The sequence below is a fragment of the Lolium perenne genome, chromosome 4, assembly GCF_019359855.2.
Source record: "Lolium perenne isolate Kyuss_39 chromosome 4, Kyuss_2.0, whole genome shotgun sequence".
Taxonomy (NCBI): Eukaryota; Viridiplantae; Streptophyta; class Magnoliopsida; order Poales; family Poaceae; genus Lolium; species Lolium perenne.
This window is the reverse complement of record NC_067247.2, coordinates 8,309,399-8,322,583: the sequence shown is the minus strand read 5'-3', so window position 1 is coordinate 8,322,583 and position 13,185 is coordinate 8,309,399. Positions and strand designations below refer to the sequence as shown.

Sequence of the window (13,185 nt, the reverse complement as noted above, 5' to 3'; positions counted from 1 at the left end):
ATGGGTCCATAGCAGTAGCTAGATGGTCGTCTTCTCCTCATTGTGCTTCATTGTCGGATCTTGTGAGCTGCCTAACATGATCAAGATCATCTATCTGTAATGCTATGTTGTGTTTGTTGGGATCCGATGGATAGAGAATACTATGTTATGTTGATTATCAATCTATTACCTATGTGTTGTTTATGATCTTTAGTGCTCTCCGTTATTAGTAGAGGCTCTGGCCAAGTTTTTTACTCTTAACTCCAAGAGGGAGTATTTATGCTCGATAGTGGGTTCATTCCTCCATTAAATCTGGGACAGTGACAGAAAGTTCTAAGGTTGTGGATGTGTTGTTGCCACTAGGGATAAAACATTGATGCTATGTCCGAGGATGTAGTTATTGATTACATTACGCACCATACTTAATGCAATTGTCTGTTGTTTGCAACTTAATACTGGAAGGGGTTCAGATGATAACCTGAAGGTGGACTTTTTAGGCATAGATGCATGCTGGATAGCGGTCTATGTACTTTGTCGTAATGCCCAATTAAATCTCACAATACTCATCATATCATGTATGTGCATTGTCATGCCCTCTCTATTTGTCAATTGCCCAACTGTAATTTGTTCACCCAACATGCTATTTATCTTATGGGAGAGACACCTCTAGTGAATTGTGGACCCCGGTCCATTCTTTTAATCGAATACAATCTACTGCAATACTTGTTCTACTATTCTCTGCAAACAATCATCATCCACACTATACATCTAATCCTTTGTTACAGCAAGCCGGTGAGATTGACAACCTCACTGTTTCGTTGGGGCAAAGTACTTTGGTTGTGTTGTGCAGGTTCCACGTTGGCGCCGAATACCCGGTGTTGCGCTCGCACTACATCTCGCCGCCATCAACCTTCAACGTGCTTCTTGGCTCCTACTGGTTCGATAAACCTTGGTTTCTTACTGAGGGAAAACTTGCTGCTGTACACATCATACCTTCCTCTTGGGGTTCCCAACAGACGAGTGCTTTACCGTCACAAGGAAGCTACTACGCCCACGTCAACTGTGCGCAAGCACTACTGTCGAAGCGGAATGGCTTCGTGAGCTCTTGATGGACTTGCCTATGGTTAAAAAACCAATACCGGCCATACTCATGAACTTTGATAATCAAACTGTGATTATCAAAGTGAAAAGTTCTAAGGATAATATGAAAAGTTCCAAACATATCAAGAGGAGATCAAGTCTGTCGTAAAGCGAAGAACTCCGGAGTGATAGCATTGGATTATGTCCAAAGTGCTAAAAATCTGGCAGATCCTTTCACAAAAGGACTATCAAGAAACATGCTAGACCTTGCATCGAGGGAGATGGGTTTCAGACCCACTTGAGTTGCCGAGGGGGTAACCCAACCTATGTGATCGGAAATTCCGTGAACTAGGACCTGGAAAAACAAACCGGAGCAACTGAGTTGAGAGAAAATTTAATACTCCCACTCTGCTGCAGATGCAATTCTCTCATAGCTACTGTAAGGCAGGTTGACAATGTCATAATGTGTTCTGAGCGGCTCTTGATGAGCGAAGACGCTGTCCTACAGGGCGATCTTTGAAGAGCACACCTATATAAGTGACAATACTGGTCATAGTGTGGGAGATTTGGGTGAATCTCTATTAAGCTCATGAAGGGCCGAGGAGTATGACTTATAAGCTCCACCCGAGGGGAAGGCTATGGTAGCCTAGTACTGTGCCGACATTGAGTGAAACTTACTGCACAAAGACTGACAATTCAAGGCATAGTCCATTGTTCAGTTGTAGTCAAGCGTAACTCCTTGTCTAGGTGGAATTCAACTTAAAAGTCTCCACTGAAGTGGAGGTATATTAAATAGTAAATGGAACTAAATGTGTCATCTGATGTGCATATGAGATCTGGTGGGGGATTGTTGAATGTAGATGGGTTGCAGCCCAATAAGGCAGCCCATGTGGTCTACAATTCCTGAAATCTCAAGGCCCATCACGTTGGCAGCTTGGGACAGCCTTGGGAGACAAAACTTTTGTCCCACATTGCTAGTTGGGAGAGAGTTGGAGTGGTATATAAGGGCTGCTGTTCTAGTCATTCCAAGTGAGTGAGAATAGAAGGAGTCCTCGCGCACTCCTCCTCCTCCGCCCGCCCCGCCTCGGCTCGGCACGTCGCGTCGCGTCGCGTCGCATCGCGTCGCGTTTCGTGACTCGAGTTCGAGTTCGAGTTCGAGTTCGAGACACACTCAAAGAAGCCTAAATTTTTTGCTTGGTGCACCAACTGAGTTGGGTACGTGTCGACCTGCATGTGCATGCTCGCCGCGTGTCCCTGGCTTCCTACGCGTGTCAACGCGGTCGGGGCGGTTCTCCTCCCAGGCTATACAAGGAGACCGATCAGATCTGGAGAACAGTGCTCTTAGATCTCTCTCTCGCGAAGTTCCTTTTGCTGTGTTACTCTCTAGTTTTCCGCATCCCGGCGACTGCGTGCACAGCCGTCCGGGAGAGCAGGCCTCCGAAACCCCGTCCGTTGAGATCCTGCACCGGGAGACGGGCGATAAGGTTTTTGAGGAGCGTCTCGGCGCGACTGCTCGCTGCTCTTCTTCGCCGGTTTGATCGCTTCATCGACGTCTCCGACTACACCATGGGCGACATCAACAACTCCCATGGTGGTGCTGGTGCTGCTACTGGTGCGACCTTCCCGGTCGCGATGTACGTGTTTTTCCTCTCCTACCTTGCACTGCTACTTGTTCCATGTTCAGATCTGATGCATGTGCTTAGTCTGATGTGTGTGGTTAAGTATGTTTGTGCATCTGTAATGTTGCTTTCGGCAATTAAACTCACACGAAAATTGCCTAATAATCCAACATGCATTGTATTCCAGTTCAATCATGTGAAATTATATGTTCTCTCTATAAACATCACTGTTCCATCGACTTGGAAACTAATATTGATTGTTAAAGTTTTATATTCTATCTTTTAATCAACGAGCACGATTAACATTTCGTGAGATAATATTTTAGTTCGACAAATAACATTTGAGTCAAGCCCAGGTGCATGTATCGGTGACTAGAAATTAATAATTAAGTGCAACCCTGTGTTTTGAGGTCAACAATGTTCATATTTTCTGCAATTGATCTACCCAAACTAACTTGCACTATTTCTAGTTTTACGTTGTAACCAGTTGATTGACCAAAATTTTGTTAAATATTCCCAAGGAAAAATATTTTGCAAGACAGGGCGGAGAGTGAGGAAGGGATCTAGAAATATTTTGCCTGCGCAGACAAAGGTAAAATTGGTGCAGCTGTAGGTAAAGCAATTTTTCTAGCGGTGATCTGCAGGTCAAGTATCTACCATCTGTTTCGCTTCGTGATTAGCGCTACGGAATACATAGACTTCACGATTCAGTTGCAATACTGCTTGTAACCTGATAAGTAACTAACGGTACACTAGGAGGTGCACCGTGCACGCATCATGATGTTTTTCAATGGTGGATATTTGACCGGTAGGTCACGGTGCTGCCAAATTTGCATTTCCGCAGCTGTAGGTCGATCTGATCCTCGCGAAATTGGTTGATGGGGAGGTCTATGTACGGCCACTTGAAGGGAGTGTGCATGCATGTTGTGTGTCTTGCACTCTCGATAGACGATAGGGTTATGATGACGCTGACCATTCTGGTGGCTCAGCCTTGTCTGTGCTTGCCTCCGCCCTTGTTCACCATAGTGCCAACGATTGCAGCTTCCTCCTCTTCATGGTCATCTTCAGTCGTTGATCATCATTGTCATCCTTGATTGCTTCTTTTATTTTTTGCGTGGAAGTAATTAGTCTGAGAATACTGCAACAATTACTTGGCAGGTAAAAAGAAGTGGGTGATGCATCAAGTTGATAAGAGCAGACTTGCAAACATAACATTTCGCTTGTATATAAATATTAGATGCCATATATGGCTATACACGGGTTGAACCATAAGGAAATTTGCACATCAAAGTCTGCAAACTGTAAACAAACGAAAATTCACACACACTGTTGTCCGTGAAAGCTTAAAACGTAGATGAATTCGCTCCTCCAACGACCAAGTGAGCTAGGTGAACTAGACTCAATTAACGTATATACGGTGGAAGTTCGACATCTTATTATTCTGCAAAGGTAGCGGGGGCGGGCTGACCGCGCTTAGTGCTGTCCAGGCAGCTTGTCCTTGATCTTGTCCATGATGCCCTTCTTCTCACCGGTGCCGTCGGTGCCGTGTGTCCCGGTGCCAGTGGTTCCAGCGGTGATTCCAGTGGTCTGCTGGTGGTCAGTGTGGCCACCGGGGAGCTTCTCCATGACGTTCTCCATGACGCCCTTCTTCTCGCCGGTGCCGTGCGTCCCCGTGCCGGTCACTCCGGTGTGTCCCTGCTGCCCGTAGGTGCCAGTGGTCTGCTGGTGGTCAGTGTGGCCACCGGGGAGCTTCTCCTTGATGTTCTCCATGACACCCTTCTTCTCCCCGGCGCCGTGACCCTGGTGCTCCATCTTGCGCTGAACTTGTCACTCGGAAAATCTATTAATTAGCACTGATGTTTACTTGCCTTGTTGTGTGAAGCAGGTGGGTTGTGTAAAGCAAGTGCAGCACGAGGCACTATTTATAGGCCGTTCGAGGGTGGACAGAGCACCACGTGTGATCTAATGAGTGGATGGGCAGGTGACTGCCGACTAGCTCATAAAGTGGGGTGGTTAGATGAGTTTGAGATACGTTAACAAGATTGACGAATCGCCGCAGCAGGGCGCGACGTGTGCTCGCATGAGTGGGCAGGCAGGTGGCTGCCGACTAGCCTAGGACGAAGAGGTGTCGGGCCTCTGATGGCACAGGGTGCGTCTCCGTCGCATTCGTATTCGTCCGGGAAGAATTATTTCCGCAGAAACATCTGATCCTTCTCTTCGTTTGCAAAAATGGTCTTGTTTGCCTCGGTCGGCACGTGATGACAACGAAAGTAACTATTATGTCACTACAATCTTGGTTTATAATGGTCTTGTTGATTCACCAGCAAGTATGTGAATCACGGTCACTCATAAATCCCAGGAAGCCAGCAAAAAGGGAGAAAAAAACGCTAGAGACCCTGCAAATTTTTGGGAATCCTGAACGAAATTGACCGTTGAATTGTGTCCGTCTTGACTGATGGATAACTGAACTAAACTGGTACGCTTTCAACGTTAGGTGTCTATCTTGTTCATGTATTCAGAGTTTCAGACATAGACAGTGTAGGCTGTTGACAGGCGAGCGGCCGTGGATCGGCGTCCTGCAGCCGGAGTATCACCACTAGCTGCAGCATGCTTTTCTGACAAACTGTTTCAGCCATCTAAACTGTTTCAGCAACAATGGCCATCTAAATTAAATGCTTAGCCATATAGATCTACCTGAAGGAAGAGAGAATATGCAACACAATTGTATTCATCATATTGTGGTGTATATATACACATTACAAAGGGGCAAACCACACCTCTAAACCCTAGCTCTACCCCTTACCCAAGACACAATCAAAACAAGATTTTGGTCGGTTGGCTAGTTTAGGAAGGTTTGGTAAGATAACAAACAGAGAGCATTATTTCCGTTTACATCCCCAGCAGTCGAAGCATCGTTGGAGATGATGCCGAGGCTGGACCGAAAAGACTCGAACGACGCAGTCAGAAGCCCCTTTGTCATGATGTCTGCAAGCTGTGAGGTAGTAGGAACATGCACGACATGAAACTGACCAAGAGCAACCTTCTCTCGTACGAAGTGGATATCCAACTCGATATGCTTAGTCCGTCAATGATGAACTGGATTCGCCGATAAGCAGACCGCCGAAACATTGCCACAGAAGACAATAGTAGCCTTGTCGATGACACAGAAAAGCTCCCCAACCAACTGTGGAAGCCAGCAGCGTTCTGCCACGGTGTTGGCCAAGGACCAGTACTCAGCTTCGGCGCTAGAATGAGAGACAGTGGCCTGGCGTTTGGAAGACCAGGACACGAGACTGTCACCAAGATAGATGCAGAAGCCCGAGGTGGAACGCTGTGTTTCTGGACAACCAGCCCAGTCGACGTCAGAGTATGCGGCGAGCTCGAGGTTGGTGGAGGCCTTAATGGCGAGACCATCCACCGTAATGCCGCGGATGTACCGAAGAAGGCGTTTGACGAGCACCCAATGGCAATCTCGTGGTGCATGCATATGTAGGCATATCTGTCCAAGCGCATAAGAAATGTCCAGGCGTGTCAGGTACTAACAGCGCCGGCAATGCTGCGGTAATGTGTGGCATCGGTGACGAGTGTACCCTCTGTGGCGGACAGTGTTTTTTTTCTCGGCCGGAATTTTCGAGATATCGGCGAAAACCGGTTTTACCGGTTACCACCGAGAAAAAGAAATACCGAACGAAATTCGCCGGTATTTAAATAATTTGGTCAAATTTAAATTTTTTATATAAATTTTGAACAAAATAGTGAGTTGGTTTGGCAAATCTCGGCCGGTATTTGGCCGGTATACCGAACGAAATACCGGTACCCACCGATATTTTTTGCCTACCGAGAAAAAAACCTTGGTGGCGGAGAGCTTGGGCTTGGTGTCAACATGCGTGGCGGCATCCTTGCAATTAGACATTGCAGCTCGATCAAGAAGCTCCTCAGCATACTTCTCTTGCGGGAGGAAAAATCGGGTGCGCGTACGCCGGACGTTGACGCTAAGGAAAAAGTGCAGTGCGCCCAAGTCTTTAGTTTGAACTCACAGTGAAGACGAGCAATGATGTGTAGAAGGAAAAAGTGAATTATTTCCGTTTGCACTACCAATCAAGCGAGCGAGAATCAATATTACAATTCCACCAGCAAGTTTATTCAGCGGAAGCATTCGCAAATGCGAGTAGATATTACCGGAGTAAACAACCAAAACTGGTCCTCATAACGAAAATACAAAACATTGTCTCCAAATGAAAACAATGCTTGATGCTTAAATCACCGGAGGTAAATAACAGAAACAATCAAACACGGTGCATGTAGCAAGTAGCAACTGAGAAACAACATTACAATTCAGCGGGAAAGTGTTCAGCAGAAACGAACCCATATGTGAGCAGAGATTTACAATAGCAAACAACCGAATAGCAATACAAGTTGTTCAACGGAAACATAATCCATGGTATCCCAGTGCAAACAAAGCTTGAGTTTTAATCGCCAAAGGTAAAGAATAGAGACAATCATATCGAACACAATTAAATGTAGCATGGAGCAAATGAGTTCACTCTTTGTGGAGGTGAACCTGTTTCAACTTCTGTTTTCCATCTTCTTGTCTCGAAGGGCAAGAAACAGCAGCTTCAGACCTCTTTCAGTATGTTTTTTTTTAAACGGAGGCAAAAGCTTTGCCTCATCCATTAATTAAGAAGAAAGTGCCCAATTTTTAGGAGAAAATCGGGCGAAAACCAACAACACACTGGACACCCCGACCAACCTGGCTACCCACACGGAGCATACACGCCATCGAGAAGAAAGACCATCGATGAGGATGTCATCGAGCGTCATCGTCGTCACTCCTCCACGAGCCAGCGATTCCGACTTCACCTTAGACGACCGCCACCGAGACCCTCGCCGCGAACGACACTGGAGCCAATGTGAGCCTATGCCAAACAGTCGACCCCCAAGCACGTCGAGGAGGAGGCAGCTCCGACTTCAACCGTGACCTTCATAGGAGAAAGTTGCACGCCTTGCACCGACGCAAGCACCAATCAAGTGGCATCGTTGCCACAAGTCGCCTCGCAGCTCCGACTTCACCATCACGGCAGGGGTGACGAAGGACATGCCGCAACTCCGATCCGCTCACCATTGTCATCGTTGCCACGCAGCCCACGACGCCAACACAAACCATCTTCCACGGGTCCCTCCGACCAAAGCAGCTCCAAATCGATGCCCTCAAGAGGGAAGACGACACAAGAGCGCCGCCATCGACCGATCACGGCGGATCTAGGGATTACCCCGGAGCTTTCCCAGACAGGATGAAAAACATCACCTCGGCGATGCCTTCAAGAAGGAAGCGGCGCCCAAAGCCATCGTCATCGCCGGCCTCGGCCAGCTGCCGGCCGGCCAGCCACCGAGGACAAGGCATTAGCCCGGAACGTATCACGCCATCCTGCTTCGTGCTTCTGGCCAGACCACCTCCCATCCCTCAACCACCATCTCCACCACGGCCGCCACACCCGCCCCAGCCCTGGGCTGCACCGCCGGCCGACCTCCGGGCGCCGGCAGAAGCACCACCGCGCCCCTCACGGCCACCCCAACCTCCCGCAGCACCAGGTACCCACACCATCAACGGAACTGCAGCCATGGACCACCACCACGAGCTCTTCCGCGCCACTCCAACACGCCCCTGGGAGGGCCGCCACTGGCCAGGGCCACCGCACTGGCCTCCGAACGCCGGCGAGCTCCAGCCGCTGCAGATCTGGACGGAAACGCCCATCACAGAATCCTCCCCGCAGCCCCGCCCTGAGCTCGACCTCCGCCCTCGCCACCACGCCGGAGATGCCGGCGAGCAGCCGCCGCCACCACCTTGACCCGAGCCCGCCGACTCGCCATCCCCAATCCCGGCCGCCGACGCCCCCACGGGACGGCCTTCCACCGAGAAACAAGCCCCCCCCCCAAACCACCTTTGGCAGCGGGGGATGCCGCCACCGCCGCGGAGGAGGCCAGCGACGGCAGCGGCAGGGGAGCCCTTGGGCGAGGGTGACCCGGCGGCGTGGATTTGATTGCCGGGTTGGTTTCAAATTTTGGTTTGACCTCTTTCAGTATGATGTTGCTTCCAAGCAAGCTTAGCTAGAACATTATCCTGGATCAGTAAAACTAAATGTTAGAGCATGTGAATTTGACAAGCATTCAGCAGGATTGGACAAACTAGAGATTACGTATTTAATTTGAAGGATAAAACAACAGGTTGATGTTTTGAGTACCTCTTACAACTTAGAAATTTTTTATCCGGAAGGATGACCATTTTAATGATTGTCCACTGGAGGGCCAGGCCGTACCTTCCTCGTTACCATGATAAGAGCATTAGGATGGTTGGGATGGGCACCTGCTTCGTTATTGATCACATCTGCCGCAGCCTTGGATTCTGAAGGTGTGGCACTCTTGCTGTCATTTATTACTTCTATTACTATCAGACATGGGAGATGCTCAATGCCTAAATAAAAGCCATAAGGTTCTGCCACTGATACGTCCAATGACAGATAGGGGGTGTTTGTTTGGGCTTTTGGCTTCGGCTTTTGGAAGCCAAAAAGCACCTAAATAGGTGCTTTTTGGCTTTTGGCTTTCGGAAGCCAAAAGTTAAGATTTTTGATTTTTGGCTTCCAAAAGCCGAAGCCAAAAGACCAAACAAACACCCCCTAAGTTCCTCAAGCTTCGGCATAATCCCTTTCATGAACGTTATATATGCCCCATCCCTAGTAAAGAGACCAAACCTCTTCAGACATGGGAATAGTCCAATCCGGAAAGCTTTTCCTTTGGTCTTGTATACAAGAACAAGTCTAGAATAACTAAGGATGGGAGCTCACCAAGAGTGTGCATAGCTTCCTCACTTAATTCAGTTAAATTAATGTTCACAATAGCAAGGCTTGTGAATCCCCGAGAAATCCACTTTGGAATGTTCGCTAAATATATATTAGACCGAACATACGGAATATTTGGAAGCAAGATGGTGGAGGAGACAACGAATCTATAAAGCTCACTGAACCATTATCCCTACTTACAGATAAATTCTGGAGTTTGCTAAGTTTGCGTAGTGAGGAGATTAGTATCTTCTCGTGCCTCTTGTACTCGTCTCCACAATCCAACCAAAAATGGAGTTTGTTTAATGTGGTCAGGTTACAGGAGCTCCTCCACTACATCCAAAGTGTTAGAGTATATATCTGTATATTGTAGTTTCCTCATATGTTAGGGGGCTTCCTGCATATTTGCGCCTGTACATGTACTATATATTGTGGCCTTTGGCCCCCTGGTAATACAATAAGCATATTGCCATAATATGATATCAGAGCAAAAATTGGTCCTCTAGTCCGTACGGCCGCCGTTGCCGCTTGTTCCGGCCGCCGTCTCCCGGCCGTCTCTCCTCCGGCCGCCATCCGCCGCCGCCGCCGGCCCTCCTCCTCCTCCTCCGGCCGCCGCCGGCCCTCCTCCTCCGCCCCGGCCCTCTCCACCACCGGCCCTCTCCGCCCCGGCTCGTTCCTGCCCCGGCTGCCCGCCGTCCACGCGCCTCCGCCGCCGCCAGCCGCCCGCCGTCCACCGCCGGATGCCCTCCCCCGGCTGCCCTCCCCGCCCGCCGTCCGCCGCCGACTTCGTCCCTGGCTGCCTCGTCCCGCAGTCAATTTTTCGATCGGGTGTGATCCCGATCTGAGTTGATTCCGAAAAAAAGAGATAAAAAAAAAGATATGTCTTCCTCGTCGGGCAATGTTGCGATTCCTCGCTGCCCGGTGATTTTTGATGGCGCGAATTATCCTGATTTCGTTGCCTTCATGCGCGTTCACATGCGCGGTCTTCGTCTTTGGGGTGTGCTTTCTGGTGAGGTCTCCTGTCCGCCGCGCCCCGTTGCTCCTACGACGCCTACTGCACCGACGTCCGTTGCCCTTGCCCCCGATGCTACTCAGGCGGTCAAGGATGCAGCCCAGAGTGCTGATGATACTGCTCTGGCTGATTATGACCGGAAGGTCCATGAGCATTCTACTGATGTTGCGACGTATCGGCTGGATCTGACTGACTACACTCAGTGGATAGATGAGGATGCTCGTGCTGCTGCTGTTCTCACTTCCAGTGTTCTGCCTCAGTATGCTGCTGAGTTCATGGGTCTTCCCACTGCTGCTGCTCAGTGGGCTTTTCTTCGTCAGCGCTATCAGCCGTCTGGGGATGCTCTTTACCTGTCTGTGGTGCGTCAGGAGCATGCTCTTCAGCAGGGTGATTCCACTATTGATGAGTTCTATACTCAGAGTGCTGCTATTTGGCGTCAGGTTGATTCTTTTCGTACAGCTGTGTGTGCCACCTGTCCCTGCTGTCTGATTGTGCGCGCGGATCTGGAGTTTCAGCGCGTTTTTGAGTTCTTGTCGCGGCTCCGCAAGGAGTTTGAGCCGCGTCGTGCACAGCTGCTTACCCGTGATCGTGTTCCGCTCTCTGAGGTACTGGCTGAGCTTCGTGCTGAGGAGACCCGTCTTCGTGGTGCTGGTCTTCTTGAGGTTCCCTCTGTACTTGCTGCTCGTGGCCCTCCTGTGCTGTCTGCTCGTGGTCCTCCTATGCCACCGGCTTCGTTGCTGTCTCCAGTACCGCCGATACTCTCTACTCCTCCGGTCCAGGGCCAGAGTCAGCCTCAGCAGCCTCGTGGTATGACATCAACTCCCTGCACCTACTGTGGCAGGTCTGGCCACCATGTCTCTAGCTGCTGGAAGAGGGATCACAGCTTATGTCAGCGGTACCATGCTCATCGACAGGCTGGTTCTTTAGGATCTTCTGCTGTTGCACTGTCTGATCAGGACATTATCCGTGGTCTTCATGGTCTTCTCGCTGCTACAGGCTCTTCCTCATCGGGTACTGGTTCTGTGCCTAGCTCTTCTGGCACCGCGCGACCACCACCTTCTACACAGTCAGGTACGTCATCCCCGTGGTATCTGGATTCTGGAGCTTCTTTTCATATGACTTCTGCGTCTTCTATTCTTTCTGCTCTTCGCTCTCAAATTTTGTTGTCCGTGTTCTCACGGCTGATGGTACCTCTCTTCCTGTTTTCAGTCGAGGCACCCTTTCTACTTTCTCTTTCTCTGTTCCTGATGTTTCTCATGTTCCTAGTCTTAAGATGAACCTGTTTTCTGCCAGTCAGCTTACTGATTCTGGCTGTCACGTCATTCTTGACGCTGACTCTTGTGCTGTTCAGGACCACCATACACAGGCCCTGGTTGGAGCTGGCCCTCGCAGCCTTGAGTCCCCGGGGTTATGGGAGTTAGACTGGCTTCGCGTTCCTTTTGCTGACTCTTCATCTGCCAGTTCTCCTGCGGTTGCTGCTTCCGTCACTGGTTCTTTTCAGCAGTGGCATCATCGGCTGGGTCACCTTTGTGGCTTCCGTTTATCGTCATTAGTTCGTCGTGGTCTTCTGGGGTCTGTCTCAGGAGATGTGTCTTTACATTCGTATCAGGGTTGTAGGTTAGGTAAACAGATTCAGCTTCCCTATCCTACTAGTGTGTCTGTATCTCAGTGACCTTTTGATTTAGTTCATTCAGATGTTTGGGGTCCGGCTCCCTTTCCTTCGAAGGGGGGCCATCGATACTATATTTTGTTTATTGATGATTTTTCACGGTACACCTGGTTATTTTTTATGCACTATCGTAGTGAGGTGTTCTCTATTTATCAGCGTTTTGCGGCCATGGTTCGTACTCAGTATTCCACGCATATTCGTGTGTTTCGTGCTGATTCTGCAGGAGAGTATATCTCCCAGCACCTGCGTGGTGTCCTTGCTGAGCAGGGCACCCTCACTCAGTTCTCGTGTCCCGGCGCCCATGCTCAAAATGGTGTCGCCGAGCGTAAGCATAGTCATATTCTTAAGACTACCCGTGCTATGATGATTGCTTCCTCTCTTCCGCCGCATTTCTGAGCTGAGGCTATCGCTACGTCGACTTACCTCATTAACATTCAGCCTTCTGCTGACCTTCAAGGTGGCATTCCTCTCGAGCGTCTCTCTGGTAGCTCTCCAGACTACTCGACTCTTCGTTTATTTGGTTGCGTTTGCTATGTCCTTCTCCCTCCTCGTGAACGCACCAAACTGACCGCTCAGTCTGTTGAGTGTGTTTTTCTCGGATACTGTGATGAGCATAAGGGCTATCGCTGTTGGGACCCCGTTGGTCGTCGGATGCGCATCTCTCGTGATGTCACGTTTGATGAGACGCGTCCCTTCTATCCTCGCCCCACCTCTGGTACTTACCCGGTGGATGATATCTCTTTTCTTCTTTTTCCTGATGCACCTCCCGCTGTCCCTTCTCCTCCACCTCTTAGTTCTGATGTGCCCCCTTCGATTTCGGCGCCATCCTCTCCTCCGTCTAGTTCCCCTAGTTCTCCATGTTCTCCGCCTTCGGACCTTTCCTCTGCTGTTCCTTCTTCCTCTTCTTCTGATGAGTCGTCTTCCGCCGATGAGCTTCCCTCTTCACGGCCTGTTGATGTCTACGTTCCCCCTCCTTTCCTGTAGACAGTGTTG

The 13,185-nt window shown here is 49.6% G+C and overlaps 2 protein-coding genes across 2 annotated transcripts; both read right to left on the bottom strand.

Moving 5' to 3' along the window:
* Positions 1-3,878: 3,878 nt before the first annotated feature.
* Positions 3,879-4,574, bottom strand: LOC127291716 (uncharacterized). Its single transcript, XM_051321029.2, has one exon. It carries the CDS (start codon positions 4,488-4,490, stop codon positions 4,152-4,154), a length of 339 nt encoding a protein of 112 aa, XP_051176989.2. The 5' UTR covers positions 4,491-4,574; the 3' UTR covers positions 3,879-4,151.
* Positions 4,575-5,763: 1,189 nt separating this feature from the next.
* On the bottom strand, positions 5,764-7,499 carry LOC139838822 (secreted RxLR effector protein 161-like). Its single transcript, XM_071828845.1, has 3 exons — positions 7,429-7,499; positions 6,529-6,670; positions 5,764-6,177 (listed from the first exon to the last, which is right to left on the bottom strand). Exons 1-3 carry the CDS (start codon positions 7,497-7,499, stop codon positions 5,764-5,766), a joined length of 627 nt encoding a protein of 208 aa, XP_071684946.1.
* Between the last annotated feature and the right edge of the window lie 5,686 nt (positions 7,500-13,185).